At 33.5% G+C, this 22,710-nt stretch overlaps 1 protein-coding gene and 1 pseudogene across 2 annotated transcripts; both read right to left on the minus strand.

The window, feature by feature from the left end:
* Window positions 1-7,465: 7,465 nt before the first annotated feature.
* On the minus strand, window positions 7,466-11,033 carry LOC108983954 (NAC domain-containing protein 73-like). 2 transcript variants are annotated; one of them, XM_018955754.2, is made up of 4 exons: window positions 10,899-11,033; window positions 10,508-10,753; window positions 10,136-10,325; window positions 7,466-8,545 (listed from the first exon to the last, which is right to left on the minus strand). In XM_018955754.2, exons 2-4 carry the CDS (start codon window positions 10,658-10,660, stop codon window positions 7,965-7,967), a joined length of 924 nt encoding a protein of 307 aa, XP_018811299.1. In that variant the 5' UTR covers window positions 10,661-10,753; window positions 10,899-11,033; the 3' UTR covers window positions 7,466-7,964. The 2 variants fall into 2 exon arrangements, with proteins under 2 accessions (XP_018811299.1, XP_018811298.1); XM_018955753.2 differs by having other exon boundaries at window positions 10,508-10,777.
* Window positions 11,034-17,225: 6,192 nt separating this feature from the next.
* Window positions 17,226-20,053, minus strand: LOC108983246 (annotated as a pseudogene).
* Window positions 20,054-22,710: the final 2,657 nt, after the last annotated feature.

The raw sequence follows: 22,710 nt of genomic DNA on the forward strand, positions 1-22,710 counted from the left end.
TGGAAGAATCTTCAAAATTTGAATGGTTTGTAGTTGTGGTTAAAAACGCTGCATTGGATTCAATAAACAATCAAAACTCTAGCTTTGAGTTACAATATATTTACTTTCATTTCTATATTTGAAGACAGATTATTTATGGTCTATTCTCATTATTTTATTACAAAATCATTTTTTCCAACTTTTAGATTAATACCACCGCGATTTAAGTATTAAATAGAATTAATTAAGTTGAGGAAAAAAACTAGTTGGAAAACAATAATTTAAGTATCAAATTAAATTATTAATTGACATATGCTTAGTGTAATTGTAAAATATGAAAAGAAATAAATTAAAAACATTATTATTAAAAAAATAATATTATATTATTATTTTACTAATCCAATGACTAATCTAATGTGGGGTTATGTCTAGAGAGGTTTTAAATTTATGAAAAATATATATTTTTTTATCAAATTTTATAGATGACTTTGATGAAGCTAATGCTAATGCACTCACACACACCCCCATGCCATGCACATACTTTCATGTTATAGTCCTCTTTTGTACGAATACAAATTTATTTTACTTAGTCTCGTTTATTTTTACAGATAAGATGAGTTAAGATAAAAGTTGAAAGTTGAATAAAATATTGTTAGAATATATTTTTTTCATATTATTTTTGTTTTGAGATTTGAAAAAGTTGAATTGATTATTTTATTTTTTGTGAAAATTTAAAAAAATTATAATAATTAAATTAAATAAAATGAGATAAAATAAGATTAATTGTGAAAATAAATCAATCATTTAGAAGACATTTTTGAAACAAGTTTCTAGAAGTTTGGCAACGACTTCTACAACATTCGGAGAATGGAGTACGCGGCAACTTTTTCTTGCATGACAAGCTTTCTATTTTATCCAATGGTTGCATGCATGAACCATTAAAAAACATGAATAAATATAAATATGTTTGTTGAAAAACAAAAAAGTTCAAATCAAAACACGAAGGATTATTTTCAAACAAAGAAAATCAAGAAACTTAAACAAACACATAATTTTTTTAAGAATATTTTTATTTAAAAAAAAAGATTTGAGGGTTAAAAACTATTTGTTGACTTTTTTTTTAAATAATAAAAGACTTTATTGAGACGAATATATAGGTGAAGCCCATGTAGACATAAAGTATACAAAAGAAAACACTTAAATACATTCTAAAAAAAGAAAGTGACATCAGAAAATCATGAGCAAAAAGATCGATATTTCCTAAAATTGCAAACCAAGCCAATAAGGAATGAACAAAAAATTTCCAGATTTGTTCAAAAGAACGAAAAAAAAAAACTGATCATTCTTTTACATCCAAATACACCTCATAAGACACAAGGGAATCATCTTCCAAAGCTTGCCCTCTTCAGAACAACCATGAATCTCATTCCAACAAGCAAGTAGTTCGACCACTCTCGACGGCATCACCCAATCCAAGCAATTTTGCGAAAAACACCATTCCACAAAGCCATTGCCACCTCACAATGCAAAAGGATATAATCCACTGTTTCTTCATTCTTTTTGCACATGCAACATCACTCCATAATAATAATACCTTGCTTCCTTAAATTGTCTAACGTCAAGATTTTCCCAAGAGAAGTTGTCCAAATGAAAAAAACCACCTTAGAAGGCACATGTGACATCCAAATACACTTCCAAGGAAAGGAAGGCCTGTCTATAATACGAACGAACAGTGAATTTTCTGCTTTCCTTCGAAGTCCATAACATCCTATCCAAGGCATTACCATTAATCCTCAGTGAGTATAAAAGCTGGAAAAAGTTGAAACTCATCAATCTCTCAATTTTGAATTGCTCGAGTTAAATAAATATCCCAATGAATCACACCATTAAAGTAAGAAAATAGATCTAAAACAACATCAAACTTATCTGAAACCAATATAAAAATAGCTGGAAACATACTATTGAGAGCTCGCTCACCACACCAAATGTCAACCTAGAAATGGATCCTTGATCCCTCGCCAATGGCAAAGTTCACATGACTAACAAAACTCTCGCAATTCTTTCTAATAAACTTCAAAAGCCCTACATCATAAGTCCCCCGAACGGCGTTAGAACACCAACCCCCCATGCACTACCATACTTTTGATCTATGATCTCCCTCCAAAGCGACTCACATTCTAATTGATATCTCTATAGCCACTTTCTCAATAACGCCTTATTGAAGGCCATCAAATTACAAACACCTAGCCTTCCAACTGAAATGGGAGTACAAACTTTATTCCAACTCACAATATAGAATTTAGTAAGTTCGCCATACCATCCCATAGAAAAGCACAAAACAGCTTTTCAAACTGGTTTGCCACTCCTGTAGGTAGTGGAAACAGCGATAGAAAATAAGTAGGAATATTAGAGAGAGTACTCTTCAAAAGAGTGAGTCTACCCCCTTTAGATAAGTAAAGATGCTTCCAACTAGTCGACCTTTTCTCAACTTTCTCGACAACCCTATCCCAAATAGCACAAACTGTAAAGGACGCCCCTAATGGGAGACACAAATATTTCATAGGAAGTAAGGCAATCTTATAGCCCAACAATCTTGTCAAGCTGTTGATGCTGAGCACCTCCCCCCGAAACCAACTCGGACTTGCCCAAATTCACCTTAAGTCCCAAAATAGCTTCAAAGCATAATAGTATAGCCTTTAACGCTTGAATATGGCCACAATCCACATCACAAAAGATGATGGTGTCATCTGCAAAAAGAAGATGCGAAAGAGTAATAGACCCGTTAGTTTCATTACCAACTGAAAAGAAATCCCCCCTTACAGCAGCCTCCACCCTCTGACCCAACGCCTCCACAACAATGGCAAAAAGGAAGGGAGATAAAGGGTCCCCCTGTTTCAATTCACCCAAACTATGGAAAAAGCCAGTAGGATTACCATTGACCAAAATTGAGAATCAGGGAGTTGAAACACTGTGCCTAATCCATGAACACCACCTTTCCCAAAGCCACATCTCTCAAGCATATAGAATAGGAAATCCAAATTCACATGATCAAAAGTCTTTTCCATATCCAGCTTACAAAGGACACCGGGGGTGCCCTCCTTAAGCTGACTGACAAGGCATTTATTAGCAATAAGCATCGAATCAAGGACTTGTCTACCCCGAACAAATGCATTTTGGGACATAGAAATGATTTGTTCCATCATCTTGCTTATTTGATTAGCAAGAACCTTCAATATTATCTTGTAAACCTCACTCACAAGACTAATAGGTTGAAAATCCTTGAGTTAAGAGGCCCAGGTTTCTTAGGGATTAGAGCAATGAAGGTGGCATCAAGAGATTTTTCAAACTTTTTAAAAGAGGAGAATTCTTGAAAAATCCACATCACATCTTCTTTCACAATCTTCCAGCAAACTTGGAAGAAGACCATTGAAAAAACATCCGGTCTAGGAGCTTTATTTTTGGCCATCCCACTAACCACTTGAAAAACCTCATCTTCATCAAAGGGTCTCTCCAACCATCTCACACTAAATGGATCAAGAGAGTAAAAACCATCCCATCAAGCTTAGGCCTCCAAGAATAAGATTCGGAGAGAATGTCTTCATAATAATGAACAAAAAGATCCTGAATTTCAGGAGGAGAAGAGATCTCACAAGCATTAGAATGAAGCATCTCAATGACATTATTCCTGCAATGCAAATTGGCCATATTATGAAATCTTTTTGTACATTTATCCATTTCTCTTAACCAAATGGCCTGTGACTTTTACCCCCAAAAGATCTCCACCATCAATAACACCCTCTCAAGGTAGGTAACCACAATATTTTTTTTTTCTCAAAAATGCCTCCTAAAAAAGGACCCCATCTTCTTCTCCAGACTCCAAAACCTGCAACTCCTCCAAAAGAGAATTTTTGTGGCCATTGATATTCCCAAAAACTTATGTGTTCCACTCATTTAAATCAAGTTTCAAATATTTGAGCTTACTAGAAAGAATAAAGCTAGGAGTCCTTGTGAACTGATAAAATGACCACCAGCTTCTAACCTTATCAATAAACTCATCAGTTTCCAATCACATATTTTAAAATTTAAAATACCTTCGATCCCCATGAATGCCCCCACCGTCCAACAAGATACGAAAATGGTCCGAACATACTCGGGACAATCTCTTTTGGCATAACTCTAGATAATGTGCCTCTTAAGAAGGGGAAATAAGAAAGCGATCCAGTCTCGACTAGCCACAACCATTAGACCAAATAGAGATGCCACCCACAAGAGGAAGGTCCAAGAGCTCCATATAAAAAATGAGTTCAAAAAAATCTTCCATAGCTGGAGAAGAGCTACAATTACTTGAACGTTCGCTCGAGAACTGAGTAATGTTGAAATATCCACTCATACACCACAGAATGTCCCAAAGAGAGTATAAACCAACCAATTCCTCCCACAATAGGCACCTTTCTCTATTTGAGTTTGGGTCATAAACGCCCGCATAGGCCCACTCCTATCCATCCTTTGCATTTTTAAAGGAGCATGCTACAGTAATATTCCTAATACATTCCTACAAGGACTTTACCACCCTCGTGTCTCACATCAAAAGGACACCTCCCGAAGCTCCCAAAGATGCTAAATAAGCCCAACTCACAAAGGGATAGCCCCACAAGCTACAAATTAAACATCTATCAATGAAGTGTACATTTCTTTCTTGTAAACAAACTATATTAACCTTCCAATTACGTAACAAAGACTTGATATAAGAAAGTTTGTTAGGGTCACTAAGTCCCCTAACATTGCAAGAAAGAATCTTAGGTTTCATAAAAAAGGTGAGATCCCCTCCCTTTCATTCTATCCCCTCCTCCACTCCCATCCTTGATATCATAATTGATAAAGCATTCTAGTCTAGTCCTTAGCTCCCTTTCTATTTTAGAATTAGATTTCAAAATCGAGGAATGTCCAGATTCAATGGCTATAAGAAGTGCCTTGAATTGTTCTTCGAAACCATCACAAGAAATCCCAACACAGGCCAAAATCTCCTCTACCTTTCTAAGAACCCAATCTGACACAACACATGAGGGGGGAAGAACATGTATAAGAATCTGGTGATCATTACTCTCATAAGCACAATCCCCTTCACATGAAACCAGTTGCAGGTTTGAAACACAAGAAACCTCCCAATCCACACCATATATGTTGCTTCATATCAGAGTTAAGCATCACTCGTGAAAAAGCCCCAATCTCTTTCCCTGTATGCAATAAAGCCTCCACTGGAAATAAATGTTGAACAACCAACGAGACAAGGTCTACTAAATGTGACTCCTCACATATGGGATTAGAGACATTGGCAGAAATTCTCCATCCTCCAATTTCAACAACATTTTCGGTGTACTGCGAGGTTTGTGCCGGTCCTAACAATGGTGAATTAATGGTCGACGCTGCAGGTAGGGGTGAAGGCATCACGCCCGATAACCCCAAAACAAGCTTAATATGGGGCTTCTCTTGCCAAATGTGTAACGGGCTTTTTGCCAAGCCCAACCCAATTTTTTTGTTTACCCTTCTAATCCTCACCCAGCTTTGGGCCCATAGAGACCGGCCAATTATGTCATCAAACCCCTGCTTATCCACTACTCCAAACTTGCAACCCCCTCCATCCTTCATTGAGCACAAGATCATTTTCACCCAACTTAACATAAAACCGATTTTATCCTTCCTGTCCAGTAATGTGCACTACATGGACTATCCAAGCGTCATACTTGGGTTTAGGAGGATTGAATTCCATCTGCACCACCTTCCCACCATCCACCCCAAGGATAGTCCGCTTGCCCCTCGAGCAACCATGAGCCTCCGAAGAAGAGGACGGCTTCTTCACTACCTCTGCAAACGACCTCTTCAGACCCAACACTGTTTGGGCAAAAGGAGACGAGGTGTTCCTCTAAAACCTGCCATGTTTTTCAAGCTCGAAACTGAAGAGTTGGAGACTGCCTCTTCAACATTGCAGCAAATCACCTCTATCCCTCACCCTTCAATCCTTCTGGGATAATGATAAAACCACGACTCACCTTTTTTTCTGTATTCAGATAGCAACTGAAAATGACCATATTTGTTCTGGCAGCACTAGGCAATCAACACCTAATTCCCAATTCGTCTGGACTTATAGAATTCTAACGAACTAACCGGCGCATCACAAGCAGACACTACAGTGGCTAGCCATTCCACGACCAAAACATCCATTGTAATAAGCATAGTAACCTTGCGAGGATTTTCTTAGTGATCTTCCACCACTTGTCGTTTTCACGATGAAAGTAAAAAAATTTAGAATCAATGGACAACTTCCTACTAAAATCCATCTCAAGATAAGGAAGAAAAGAATAAAGGGAGTGAATAAATTAATAAAGAGATCTCGAAGAAGAAAACAGAAAGGCTATTTCCGGTGAGAAGCACTGGAAAATGGGAAACAATAGCTCATGAGAGAGGGAGAGAGAGAGAGCTCATTTGGCCCCATTTGGATACAAGAAGTGTTTTATCTCATTTCATCTCATCATTACAACTTTCTTAAATCTCCACATAAAATATAATAAATAATTCAACTTTTTCAAAATTAAAAACGATAATAATATTAAAAAAATAATATTCTAATAATATTTTATTCAGCTTTCAACTTTCAGCTCAACTTATTTCATCTCAACTCATTATCCAAACGGCACCAATAAGATATTTTGGTTTTTTTTTTAGAAATGTTAAGAAAAATTAATCTAAATAAAAGATATTCGAATCTTGATTCCTTTTATTTTTATATAGTCCATGTAAAATCATCACTTGTCCAAAACATTTAAGAGAATGAGAAGATGTAGATTTTATTATTTATTAATTTATATCTTAATACTCACCTCAATAAATGAGTCCAACACGTATAATATTTAATTAAATTGAGTGAAGTGTGAGTCAGGATTTGAACTCAGAACCTCTGATCTGACACCATCTGAAATCACTACTTGTCTCAAAAATTTAAATTAATAAAAAAATATAAATTTATATATTTATTTTATATTTTAACATTCATCCTCGTGGAGTGGATCCAATACATGAATTAGCACATTTATTAATATTTAGTTTATACGTTAACAATTTTAAACAAATGGTGCATGTCAAATGGTGCACGTTGGCACGAAGCCCACGTGTTCGTGTATCATTCAAAGCTTATGCCGCGTCAACCCATATCCGCGTTTGATCTTTACGCTTCATTTCAAGTTCCCACTTCCCGGCGTATGCTGTGCTATTCAGTATTCACCAAATTAGAGTTTGACAGAGTATATCATGGAACAAAACAACGCGAAACAAAAGCTTTGATCATATGAACAAGCTAGGAAGAAGTACGTACGAATCCTTGGACATGATGAAACGTTTCTCTCACTTGACAAGAAAATTAAACTAACAACTAATATCTTTATACAACAATGAAAAATGCTCATCATATATAAATGCCGTAACAGTAGATGATCACGGCATGTTTACAGCCAAAAGGTTAATATAGAGAGCGTACGTCCGTATGTATAATCAAATCAGTCAAAAGTGTCTGAAAAGAACAAACCGTATATATATATAGATCATGAAAGTAATATTGATGAAACTAAAACCTGTATCATGATAGTAAAGTATGAATGCATGCATGTTCGCTGCAGCCATGCTCGCTGCAGCAGGAAGCATGCATGCACCTCGATCTGTACGTACAGTTCAAAAAATAGAACGCCGATATATAGTATATTCCTTCCCTGCACAAAAGAACTTCAGAACTGTAGTACTGCTACTTATGGTCAAATTAATGTTCTATCCCCATGTTTCGGAATCCATTTAGCTTATTGATGCCCTTCGATCCCAGCTTTTCACATTGAAATCTCAATCTAATAACTTATTTGAGACTAATATTATACAGTAATATTGATAGCAGCAGCCATATTAGGAGTAGTTGTCATGATTACTATGATCTCATCCAATATTCACTATTTTCTCTCGAATTTTCCTTTGCTTGTATCTGCAGCTAATCGAAAAAAGGAAGACCCATCACCTTGGACAACCAAGTTGGGAATTAGTTGTGGTGTGATTTCCCTATTATGGCCCCCTTGATCATAGTTGATAAAAGAAGGATTGTCGTACCCCACAAGGGCAGCATTCTTAGGTAAAAGACTGTTCTCATGAGCACTTTGGTTCTTCAAGCTGCGTGTGTCAAACGAATCCTTAATACTCGAACCACATTGTCTAGGCTGGGTTTGGTAAAAAACCTTTGAAACCACTAATTCCCCATCTTTCTCTTCCTCATTATTGCCGAGATGGTATTGGTGCATCACCCAGTTTGTTTTCTCAGGCTTTCTTTGTCTGCCATAGTTGGTGTAGAGAACTAGGATCTTTTTGAACCCTTTAACTGCACCCCCAGTAAAAACTGGCCGAGTCTTGCCAGTTTTATGCCATCTGGTTTCGCTCCCATCTTCATCAGTGTGGACCTTCCTGCGTTTCCTAGTTCCAGTGGTGTATGCCTTTGAGGGTCGATGAAAGAAGTGACGGATTTGGCCATCTTTGCCGACTCCTACACCAAGAATACTTCATAAGAGAGTTTTCTTATTAAGAGAGCTGGCATTGATGATCAGCAATTAAAATACTACGTAGAAGCACAGAGAATATCAGAATGATCAGATATATACCATCAGAAGAAAAAATGATTTGCAACTCTGCATTTCTCACATTTATTATTTTTCTGGCAGCGACTTCTACCAGAGCGAGCATGTACGTGAACGAATAAGCAAAGGTACTTGCACGCAGTTAGACATTCAAATAGTGTCTTTCGTGAAAGATAGCTAGAGTTCTCTGGTGTCGTCACAAGGCCGTACTGGCCTCGTGTTTTTGTCTTTTTCTTTTTATTTTAATGCCATTCAAGAAGCTGCTCTTGGAAACTCAAGCTAATTAATTAATGACGTTGATAACCAGCCAGACCAAGCATCAGCATTAGTTTTTCAATACAGAAGCCTGTAGAAGTTGAAAGACAAAGGCCTCTAGAAAACCCTAAAAATATAGGTGGACCATATGAAATTTTAAAAAGTGAAAGTGCAACATGCATGTATGATGTCTGATGAGTTGCCAGCTAGCTAGACCAGAAATGACTAAGGTATGATTTAGATAGTGACTTGAGATGAGATAAATTAAACTGAAAGATAAAATTTAAATAAAATATTATTTTTTAATATTATTATTATTTTATAATTTGAAAAAATTGAATTGTTTATGATATTTTATATGAAGATTTGAGAAATTAAATCGTAATGATGAGATGAGATGAAATTATTTTTATATCTAAACGGACATAAATGAGCAACGGTTGCTTCAACTCTAATACGTGTCAGCTAGCAATACTCATATATAGCCGACTTAAGTTTTTGCTTCTAACATACATAAATTATTCTTTGGTTAAGATAGGTGAGCAATCCACCTTGTGCATGTTTTTTACGTTTCTCTCAAAATGACATCTCCGAATGCATGGAGACGTATCCTCAGCAGAGAAGATTTCCATATTTTCAAATAAAAACATAGCAATAAAAATGGCTTAGATTTTGAGGAGTACTTGATCAGTTTGTGTGAAAAGCTAGTTTGTTCCAATTCCGATAAAAGAACGGAACAACAAAATTAAAATATTATCATTGACACTATATATATATAAATATATATATATATATATCGAAGGTATAATTTGAAATCTCCTGCATGGTTAATTTTTCTTCTTCGATCATTAAGGAGATGTTTGGATTCGTAAGTCATCTCAACTCATCTCACTACTATTTATTACTATTCAGCAACTTTAACTCACAAATCTCACTACTATTCACAACTCATCTCATTACTATTCACAATCCATCTCAAGTCATCTTCAAATCTAAACGTCTCCTAAAGAGATCGAGGTGGCAATTATATATCATTCTGATCAAGTACGTACGTAACTTTCTTCCTTAAATAATATCTGGAGTCCCCTAGCCTCCAGATCGAAGAACCAATTCTTAAATTAATAATTAGCTCCGTAACAGAGTTATCGACTCAATGTTTATATATTGTCATTTAATTAATTACGTGATCATGAAAGAATAATATATGTGATAATTAAATAGCTAGCTAGGGTACCAAGAATCACCTGGCAACTTTTCCGGGTGAGTATAGCAAATTCCATTCTCTCCCTCTAGTGTGGGGATGAATTCATCAATAAGAGGATGAAGCTTCCGCGTATCAGACAGCACCTTCGCCTCTAAATGTTCAAGAATCTCATGGTCTGTCGGATCAAACTTAACCCCCGCTGGTAGTCCCGGTAAATCATGAATTCCCGTCTAATTCACATTAATTGTCCATGACAAACATAAGTACTACAATACTAGTCATGAAATAAACAAAACAAATATATATATATATATATATATATATATATATGAAAACTTAAGGAAATATAAAAGGACAAACATAGGCTGAAAGATATATATAAACGTATATTTTTTTATATAAAAAATAATACCTGATCTTGGAATTCGATGTCATGGCCACATGATGGGCATGTTATGGTCCGGACCTCAACCGTTTTCGTGTCGAGAATACTGCTCTCTTGTGGAGTGGTAGACGTGATTATCTGAAGAGCCCTCTCATCGTCTGAATCATTGCACCATGTCATCTCTCCGGTTTTGCTCTCAGGCCCAATATCCCATAAATGGATTTTCCGTCTTGTTTCCTCCAGTACTTCTAGTGAATAGAGCGAACTAGATCTCTACGAGAATACGCAATAGGGTAACTAAAAAAGAATAAAACCCAAAATTAAAGAATAAAAAAGAAAGAAGAGGGAGAAGATCGAAGGAAAGCAAGATGATTTGCCGCTTTTAGGCACGTTTCCGTTATAATAAATTAATTATCACCTTCTTCTTGATGTCAGGGAAGGAATTTAGTTCACCCTTTTCCTACGATTAATTTGTGTTGTTCTTATTTGCTCTTGGGGGCCGGGCTTCCTCAGACAGAACAAAGAGAACTCTAGCTATGAGAACGAAAGCTATAAGAGAAGGGAAAGAAAGATCTCTCGAATTAATAGTAAAGGTTGCTTGCACGTCAAGTACTTTGGTTATGTTCGTGTGGATACGGTTCTAGCTACCATACGCAAGGAGAGGATAATGGCGGTTTGGTTCGTTTATTTATTTATTTATTTATTATTTTCTCCTTTTATTTGATTTTGTGTCTAAAGAATGTTGAGCTTACATAATAACTTAATTAGGAAAGTTAAACTCGATGTGAAAAAGGTTATAAGCTAGAGTGGATAGGAGGCAACCGGATTCCTGGAGACATTTCACCTCTTCAGAGAGAGAGACAGACGGACAGATGGGATCTTCAGATGCAGTGTCCACCTAGAGTCTACTCAAAGCTGTTGTAAGTAAAAACTTGGGAAATGTACGTACGAACCAACAAAAATGAAAATAACAAGGCATATTACACCAACAACCTGTATATTCTTCCTAGCAAATCCCTTCCGTCACGTAGACTTCTTCTCATGCCAAGCAACGAATCATCCTCTCTCTCTAGATCTCTCTCTGTGCGTGCTTGTTTTGGCTGGTGTTTACAGAAAAAACTTGCTGCGTTAATTCTTTGATCCAATGTATATTAATTTATCTCATGTTAATATATGCTCCAGTTATGCGAGACAAGACCCTATCACAACTCAGCCAGCCGCCATTTTTAGCATTTTACGTCATGCATGAGTTCTTATCGCTGTTGACATACGATTTCCACTGACGGGGAGCCACAAATCAACCAAAATAACGCGTACGTACGTTCTGATCAATTAAGTAACGCGGCGCTTTCCTTCTCATTCTCGCTTAATTTCTCCCTTTTCCTTTAACGGAAAAATACGACGGTCTGCCTTCCTGAGAAAGATTCAAATGCGAATTTTATGTTGAAGTTAAATATCCAAAAATAAATTAATAACAATAAAATAAATCTTTTTATCGATGATTTTAGGAAAAATCTTATATCTGTGTTGAATTCTATTATTGGTGGAGGGTTGGCAATCGCAAGGTATAGAAAAAGAACACGCTTGTAGATAAAAGTCTCTTCCTTTATTATCTGTTGCTTGTAGTAGCCGACATGTCGTAATTGAGCTTCTCAAAGAAGCCACGCAAGTGACGCAACAAAAGCTTAGCCTCTAAGCTTTAACACTTAAAACGTCAACGTATGAATTGGGGACCGTCTCCAACTTGTTTCGTGGCTTCATTTATTATTTTCAGATCATTAATACACACTCTGATCTCTCCCCCGAGCGCTTTTGCACGTTGAAGAGTATATATTATTTGCTAGGAGAATTAATAGTCAATTCACAAATAGTTCTTATAAAAGTGAAGTTCATGAATTACTTTACAGTAAAACAAACTTTACTTTATTATGAATATACAGTAAGTCCTGGTTTAGATAGTCAATTCAGATCATCGAGATAAAAATTAAATAAAATATTATTAAAATATTATTTTTATTTTTAAATTTAAAAAAATTAAATTATTTATTATATTTATTTAAAATTTTGATAAATTTATAATGATTAGATGAGATGATTGAGATCATGATTTCATTATACAAATTACAAGGCCTAAGTGACATTAATAGTTTGCGAAACTTACAGTTTTGAGATTTGTAATTTGTAAACACGATAACATGACTTCTATATTATTGTTGTGTATATATCTATATATATATATATATTCAGTTTCTACTTGTTAGCTAGGTTTATTCCAAAATATGTAGTTTATATGAACAAAGAAACAAGCTCAAATTATCGCTCAGTTTGTAATCACTCCCAGAGCATCAATAAATTGTAATTTGCTCCCTACCTCAGAAATCTGAAAGAAAAAACAGATAAAATAAAAATAAATCAATCAATCAGATACAAAAATTTGAAAAAAATATATGAACAGTTTATATTCTCAAATAAAAACTAGTGTATTTTTTTATTTTTAAATATATTTACCATTTCTTAACAAATTAATTTTCCTAGAATTGGGAATTTTGTATTTTCTTACAATTTTTAGGGATAATTTTATCTCTTGAAAAAAAATAAAGATATATATAGCATTATTAATTATTTCTTAATAGGACAAATTAATGGTGCATAGAGACGGTTTCCAAAAGCAGGAGGTAAGGGTAAATGATGTATGAGATCTTACCTTTTTTGAAAATGAGAAGCTCTCACTCTTTATAATGGGTTCAGTGGAGTTTCAATTGTATAATTGATTACTTCTTTTGGAGTATGGTCCCAGATGTGGTTTGAGCCTCCTGTAGAATGTTACAAAATGGTATTAGAGTCCATTTGTGATACCGCATACTGAGTGATAAAGTTATCTAGATGATGTATGAGATCCTAGCTATATTGCTTGAGAATTGAAAGTTTTTGCTTTTTATAATAGGTTCGATGTGACTCTAATTGTATTATTGATTGATCATTTTAGAATATAAATTAACTACATATAGCTTGGCTCTGAAAAATTAAGAGCAACCAGCATAGACATTGGATGGTCATGAGGTAATCGATGGAGGTGACAACAGTAGTATAGTAGTGGTAACAATGAGCGAGAACATGAAGATATAATGGTGATAGTGAGAGTTTAAATATCAATGATAATGGTGATGTGAAAAATGGTATTATTGAATAGAGTTTATTCGAAAATAACGTCCACAATTGAATATAGGGTTAGATAAAAATCTGAAAATCTAACTCTGCCTCTGATTCCGCACCTGTTCATCGGAGTTGGAGTCGGAGTTTTTTTAACTAAAAAAATTAGAGTTGGAGTTTTTTAAACCAAAAAAGTCGGAGTCGGAGCTTTTTTAACCAAAACAGTCGGAGTCAGAGTTAGATGTGGCGATGTACTAGCTAACTCCGATTGTCCGACTCTTATATTGTACATATTTTATAAAAATATATGTATTTTTTACATATTAATCATATATATTTTATATAACTATAACTGATGTAGTTAATTAAATTCAATAATATACTAATATGAGTAAATTATTATAAAATAATAAGTTTATACTATAATATAAATAGACTAAATTAACTAATTAGTATATGTAAACACCATACTATTAACTATTACTACCATGTAACACTAATGTATAATAACAACTAATGTATAAACAATAATGTATAATAACATATAATACTAATGTATAAGTATTAACATATAACAACATATAATGCTAATGTATAATAACAACAATTTGTACAATGATTTATTTTTTCAATTTTGGTTATGTATTAATAAAATTGAAATTGAAAAAATATTTTTTTTAAAAAAAGATTGAAATCTAGAAACCTAAATCTATTTAGTGAGAACCCATGATTGTCGAATTGAATTTCAAATGAGTTCAGAAAAAAATTCAATAAAAAAATCCAAATCCGACTCCGCTCTGACAAGTCAGATCGGAGGCTATGTGAATTGGAGTCGACATTGTCGGTGCTCAGCCCTAGTTGAATATATGTATACATGCTAATTAATCTAAAACGTACGTACAATATATAATAGAATTTCAAGAAGCATAAACATAACAAAACAACATGAGATAATTTGTCATCGCCATGGGAATTTGAAGGCAGTTGCAGTCAATTCCAATAATATTGCCATTTTCAGGAGACAACATTAGTAATTACGTCTAAATTAAAGATTGCATTGGAAAAGACTTTTGCTCCCAGGGTTACTTTTTGCAACATTATTATTGCTAAAGTCTCACGATGAAAATCCACAGAAAATGTACTATTGAATCCATGGCTAATCACAATTGACTAAAGTCGCGTGTGGGTCAGTAGGTGGGGTCAAAGATCGTTGATTGTTAAGGCATATATAAAGCATAAATATAAAGTATAAATTAAGTCGTTAAAGGTGAATTTATAGGAGACTTGCGTCGAGGACTCCTTTAATTAATTAGGCAAATTAATCCTCCAATTGTTATAAAGCAAACAAAGCATCAAAATAGTTTCAAGTTATAACAAATTATATAAAAATAATTCTATAAACATCTAACGTGCATTCGTATGATATTTTAAATTTATTTTATAATAAAAATAAAATTATAATATAACAAATCATTTTAATTTATAATATTATTTATATAATCTCTTATAACAAAAATATTTCTCATATATTATCATTAATGATACGTCAGCAGCTTCCGCCATATATTTTAGTCAAAATTGAATTACGTGTTATTCTTGAAAATGTGGTTTTGGAAAGTATTCCCACTTCCAAGGTTTCGGAAAGTTTTCCACGAAGACTTCCAAAATTGAATTACGTTGTTATTATCACTAGGGGCCTAGGGCCCATTAATTATATAAAAAATCTACTCAACCTCCTACTATTCACACAACCTCCACACTCCACATTATTTTTAATTTTTATTATTTTTTTCTTTTATTAAATATTTATTATATGAATAATAAATAAAAAATTTGAAATAATTTAAAAAAAATAAATTTTAAAAAAAATTTAAAAAAATATTAAAAATTTAAAAAATTTAAAAAAGTGTGGAGTGTGGAGTGTGGTGGAGGTTGTGTAGCAAAACTCTTAATTATATGTCGACTATATAGATTTTCCGACATACGTCGGCGTTATTATCACTACAGTTACGTGTTTTCCAAGGGAGTTTCGTGGAACATTGATTATTAAAGAAGTACTGCCGACGTAACTAATAAAATTAAATTTATAAATTAATATGATGAATAAATTGGTTTAATAAAATTTTTCATCACCTTGAAAACATAATTTGGAATGATATCCTACGTATTTCTTTTCTTTTAATATTACTCGTGTTTTCAGAGAAGTGAACACTCTAGCAAATAGCCTCGCTACTCATGAAGTTTTAGGCAGTATTATAAGATCTCATTTAGATATAAAAATATTTTTAATATATCTCATTTCATATCATTATTATAAATTTTTTAAATTTTTATATAAAATATAATAAATAATATTTTAAATTTTTAAATTTTAAAATAATAATATTAAAAAATAATATTTTATTCTACTCATCTAAAACCATCGAATCTCATCTCACTATCCAAACGAACTCTAATTTTAGGATTTAAGATGTTGTAATCCACCCTTATTCTTTTTGTGCAAGGTATTACTTCACCATAATTGAAGTTTATTAATAAAATTGGGATTCCATTCTCTTTAAAAAAAAAATCATAAATTGATATAGTTTCATGTGATATATCAGATTATTTTATAATATGATGTACCATATAAAAACATTTCAATTTATAAAAGCAAATTAGTCTTCCTTTCTATTTAGTGAATTGGAATTTCGCTTCGGCTTCCTGATCAAAAGCCTTTCAGTGCTGGAAGGCTTTCGACAGACCAAACCAGTTAATAGATACATATTGAATTCGGCCTACGTACATATATGGCCTTTATCCTTGGATTTATCAATTATTGACAACGTAGATTTACCGTACTGGCCCAACTATATCTCCGTTTAGATCCGTTTAGATAATAAGATAAAATAATTTTAAATAAATTTAATAAAATATTATTTTTTAATATTATTATTATTTTGAGATTTAAAAAAATTGAATTATTTATCATATTTTGTATAGAAATTTAAAAAAATTATAATAATGAAATGAAATGAGATCGTTTATTTATCCGAATAAGTCAATTTCAACTTTCAAATTATATGAGATTTCTACTTCCAATCCCATGTATTAATACTTTATATAAATATATAAATATATATAATTATACCTATCAAATAAACTGATTTCAAAGATCGAGCATAAAAAAATGAAAGGAACAAATATACCTTCCAACCATAGATTATAATGTTGGCCCTTTGTGAGCCACTATATAAATCATGTGAACATTTAGTTCTTTTCAAAGACACAAATCTAAAAGATGGCGAAGATCATGTTTAAAACCAGGCCACAAGAATTCATGGTAACTGAGATGGCAATATCATTTGTTCAAAGTCAAATCTCCAAATTAATTAGTTTTCAATTTCTCCATTTGCACGCTTCTTAGAAAATTGTGGAGAAATATTAGTGAAAATACAATACACCATCAACCTTTTTAGACCACTAGTACTCGGGAGTTTTGGTCCCTACCGATAACTTAAAGACATGCAGACACCAACTTTTTAATACATATATATCTGAGTTCAAAATCGATAACCACTGTTTCGTTGGTTGATCATTTTGGATAGACTCTGAATCAAAGACAAACCTCCATCTCCAAATTGTTTAAGATTGCTGCAACTTGACCCATGGATAGCCTGCTTTTTCTCGAGTTACCAACACAAGCTGAAGCAGCTTTGCCCAGTCTGACAAGAGATCACTTCATTTCAGAAGGAATTACAAGTCGTGGGTCTAAAACTTCATGAAAACTCATGTCCTTAATCAAGGGCATGCGCAATGCCTACTTAACAAGTAGACCTTCTTCACTTCTCCCACTCAAAAGTTCCAACAGAAGAACCCCAAAGCCATAAACGTCACTTTCCTTGCAAAAACTTTCCCCTCCATCACCCCAATACTCATCATCCACATACCCTAGTACTAGGCCATTCTTCTCTTGGGGAGCCATAAAATTAGATAGCCCATAATCACAAACCCTAGCGCAGAACTTCGCATCGATCAAAATATTTGAGGCCTTGACACAACCATGGACTATGCTTGGTGCCTTGCCCTCGTGCAGGTACTCGAGTCCTCGGGCGGCCCCGGCGGCAATCCTCAAACGATGGCTCCAATCCAATACAGACGCTCCATCGTTGCTTTGGCGTAAATAGAACTCCAAGTTTGCAAAGCCAACAAACTCCATTAATATTATTCTCTCACCTGGAGCTTCCGAAAATCCTATAATTGGCACTATATTGGGGTGTTGGGCAAAAGATAGCGACTTGATCACCGTTGAAAATCGGAATCTTGCATTGCTCATCAACACAAGCCGTGGATGTATCCGTTTAACGGCCACTGGTCCTCCTTGTTCTAGCATGGCTGCATATACAGTTCCTAGACGGCCCTGACCGACAATCCTGCGGGTGTCAAAGCCATCGGTGCATGGCAGCATCAATATCCGTCAATGTGTATGCACGAGCGGAAAGCTTGATGGAAGGTGTTTCTTGATATTCAACAGGTCTCTTTTTCCAAATGAAGTAGAGGAGAATACCAAGAACGATGAGACAGATGGATAGCCCTACCAAGACAAAGTAATAAGCTATATTCTGACCTATCAGACAGATGGATAGCCCTATCAATTGATGATGATGATGATGAGGCCTCTGAATATGAAAACAGAGAGAGGTTGGATTGTCAATATTATAACACGGTGTTGGAATATTGGGTTTATATATGGGATTTCAAGGAAAATTGAGGGTTTGGGGGATGGATTTGGTGAGAAAGTTGGAAAAATAAAGTTTACCGAATTTTAGTTATGTGCCTTTCGTTTGTTCACGACTCCTTTACCGAAGTAAAAGGATTGATTTAACATGACGTATAATATATGTTAAAATAAATATTTTTTAAATCCATTCATTAATAACTTCATCAATTGATTTTTAATTTCATGTATATAGGTTGCTCTTGACTCGGGATTGGATTTCTGCAATTTCTACAATTAAATAGAAGTAGTAGTTTTGTCTTGTCAAGAATTGAGATTATATAAATAATTATAGAGAAAATATTAAAATGGTCCTTGAATTCATCCTCGAAACAAAAAGGTTCGATCCTAGTACTTTTCAAAGTCGGCTTTTCAGTCATTAGATATCGGATGTAAAACAGCTTCACCCAAAATTAAAATTATTCCTAGTTAATCAACAAAACTATAAATTGAGATTGAAAAAAGATACAAAATAGATTGAAAATTTTTAAAATATTAATTAGAAATAAAACTCAAAATTATTTAATGAAGCCTACAAGCCAAACTTAAACAGCTTCAAAATTTGAAATTATGAAGATTTTTTCATTTTTTAAAAAAATCTAAATTATTGCCTGAAAATTAAATACATAATTAAAATATAATCCTACCAGAAATTCGGTCAAAATTGAAATTAGAACTACTTTCAAAACTTGAAATGAAATATTTTCTAAGTTGAAAAAAATGAACACAAATAGATGATTTGGAAGAAAAACAACAGATATTACTCAAATCTAATGAAGATTCAGAGTTCTTTGCTATATTTGTACAAGAGAAATGATACTTGCAGTCGTAAGCATGCAGTCGCCGTGCAGTCGTTTTGAAAAAAGTGAATAAATAAGAGACCCACCTGAAAAGAAATTAATTTTTTAATAGTGGACCCCACTCTTTTTCAAAGCGACTGCACGGCGTTTGCGCATTCCACGACTGTATGTAGCATTACTCTTTGTACAAATTTACTTCCTTAAAATAGCTCAACACCATCAACCGTAGAATATGCGCCTACATACCTCATGTATCAATTTTGACTTTTGATCATCATCTCCGTGGTTATTAAGACTACCTAACGAAAAAAGTATTGATGTTAACAAAAAGGATGGGAAGACATTAGTACATGTGACATACCAAACCTATATATCTGATCATGTGATAATTTTCAAAGATGTAAAAACCATTTTTAAAATAATGGATCCTCCACCACCATCCTGACAGCAAGGCCACCCAGCAAGTGCCATGCAGCCAGTGGCCGCACCATATCTTGATCTAGAGGGTGAATCGGTTTGGTGGGATAGAGGGAGAGAGTTAATGTGTGGTAAAAGAGAATTGGTGGAGTGGGGATGTGTAGAGGGATATTCGGTGGGAGAGGTGTCTAAAGGAGATGATTGGGGGGTGATGAAAGATGGTAAGCGATGAGGGACGGTGCCTGAAGTCAGGATTAACAGCCTTAGTCGGCTTTCCTTTAGAGTCACAAACAAATTGCTCAGGGCAGGTAGCAAGTCATTGCTATGTAAAACAGGTAGCAACTGGGAGACCCAATTGAGATCATTGGTACCGTTCATCTTAACTGAAACTAACTGGGAGAAGTTTGGTTGAGAAAAGACCGATGGAACGGTAGAGTTAGCAGAAGCCATTGATGAAGAACAAAGAGAACAGGACGTTGGAAGCGTGAGCTATAGGGGCTCTGGTACAATGAAAGATTTGTAAAAGGGTATTTGTTCAACTTACCAATCCCGTAAGAGATATTTCATTTATATACTGATATACATTTGGTTACATTGCGATCTGTACAAAGAAGGAATATTGACTAGAAAGGAAAGGATACAACCGTAAGAGAAATAAATAAAGAGGAGAAAAATAACCAGCTATGTGCAGATCAGAGAGCACCGAAATGTCATGGGCAGAGAATGTCGAAAAATAAGGCAGCCTAGGCTGCAATCACGTTGCTTCCTCCAAAATAATGTATTGACCGATCGACTTGGTTCATTAACAGGAGAGGCTTACTCAACTCATATTCTCAATTGTAGGACTCTAGGCAAAGTCTCTCAACAGTACCGGCCTACTGTCTCATTTTTAAATTTTTTAGTTTTTAAGTAATTTTTTTTATCTTTCTGCAGATATCTTCATTTTATTTTAATTTATTTTATTTTGCGTTTCATACTTTCACTTTTTACATGTTTTTTGCATTATTGCTTTATTTTTTTCTCCTTTTTTTTTTTAAATGGTCTTTCTTAATTGCCTTTTAAACTGGGACCATTTGCAAACAAATGGACATTTTTTTAATTTCCCAGATAAAAAGAATATCTCAACCTAATTAGCAAGTAGGTGGTTTCTGTTCACCCTTCCAATTGTGCCATGTTCGACTATATCTGTCTTGTTTGGAAAAGGTAATAAGATATTAAGAGTAAACAAATTAATTATAAAGTTATCCAGCACAGGTGGAGCTTAATGCATGCAGGTCATTGACACTGAATATTAAGACATTAATTACTAGTTTTTACCGCTCCATATTAGCTATCCTAACTAGTAAATTTTATCAAATTCATCATCCAGCTTGTTCCTCTCTTATATATGCATGCATGATTTGTGTGTCACACTCACACGATATGGGTATCTGATCCGTTTGCACAATTTACATACAACCAAATATCAAATCTGTTTAATTCTACCCACTTGACTACTTTACTGTTTTTCTTTAAAATTAAAATCAAGCTAATATATATTTCTATACATATAGAAGCACATCCTCTTAATTTAGTACTACTTCATGCAGGTGGACGTTGATTTAATTGCTTTTATTATTGAACTTTATTAGATACTTGATTGGTACTTGTTAATATATAAATTAAAAGTAATGTTAGATACAAGTCTTAAATAGACAAGTCTCATACAAGCCTTTTGTAAAACAATGAGTCTCACTAATAAAGAATAATTTTTTTTATACTTTTTTAAGGTGGGGTCCACTTTTTTATAAGGACTTGTATGAAACTTGTCTATTTGGAACTTGTACAAATCATTTATCATAAATTAAATAATAAAATCTACTTATTTCTATCAATTCAAATTTTTGAGACAAATGATGATTTTATATAATATCATAATAGATGTCTTAAGTTTAAATTCTGACTCTATACTTGTTACACTCACTCATTGAGAGTGAATCTGACCACACGTGAGAGAAGTATATATTCACATATAAATTAATAAATTAAATAATAAATTTATATCTTTCCATTAAGTAATTTTTGTTTCGTATTTGTCACCGGATTTTTGTTCAAGAAAAATGTTAAATTAACACCAACCTGTCTACAATTTTTCTACAGTCACTTAATAAAATAATAATTTTTTTAAATTTCTCTTCACTTCTCTTTAATTTTATATGATTAAATTCTAAATAAATAATATTATATTGAGAAATTGTGATTGAGGTGTAGATGAGTTGGCGGACTATCACTTCTCATGATGCTCTTGAAAAAAAGATGCTTTCCAAAATTTTTTATAAACTAAACATGACGTAAGGCTTTTAGTTATGACAACCATAGTACAAACTACAAAGTGTCAAACCATGCATGCAACTCGTGACGATCCATTATAACTGGCATAATCCATTATAACTGCGTGGCTTTGACCAAATATTCAAAGAGTGGGGCTACAGCCCTTACCCTCTTTTTTTTTTTTTTTTTTTAATACATTTAAATATTTTTAAAAAATAAAAAATATATCAATATATTTAAAATTACTTTCTTAATTATTAAATAAAAAGAAAAAAAAAGATATTAACCAGCAGTCAAACGAGGCAAAGTAGCTTTTCTCATATTGAAATGGGTACATTACGTTTTAACTTTTCAATAGAAAATTAAATGCGGATTTCTATATCACATCAAATGTTTAGTATTTTTCCTAAAAACTTAAAATTTTAAAAAATATTTAATTATTTATATTATATCGTGAATAATATTATATCGCTTTAAATTGTCACTGAAAATTCACTGTAGAAATCACCCGACGAAGTAATTGGATCGTGAATAACAATTTTGAATTCCGTTAATTGGAGGTTAATAGAGTATCTCAAATCATCTATAAATAATAATAAAATAATTTATAAATAATAATAATTATGTAAATAATAATAAAATAATTTAAAAATATCGAACAACATTTATATTTTTCGAACACAACCTGAAAATATCAATTTTGAACCCTTTGAAGAGAAAAAGCGGCAGAATTATTTAATTTTGACCATCACAAGTCGCAGGGTTTGACACATCTAGACACGAGTGTCTCGAGAAAA

Source organism: Juglans regia, chromosome 4, assembly GCF_001411555.2.
Source record: "Juglans regia cultivar Chandler chromosome 4, Walnut 2.0, whole genome shotgun sequence".
Classification (NCBI taxonomy): domain Eukaryota; kingdom Viridiplantae; phylum Streptophyta; class Magnoliopsida; order Fagales; family Juglandaceae; genus Juglans; species Juglans regia.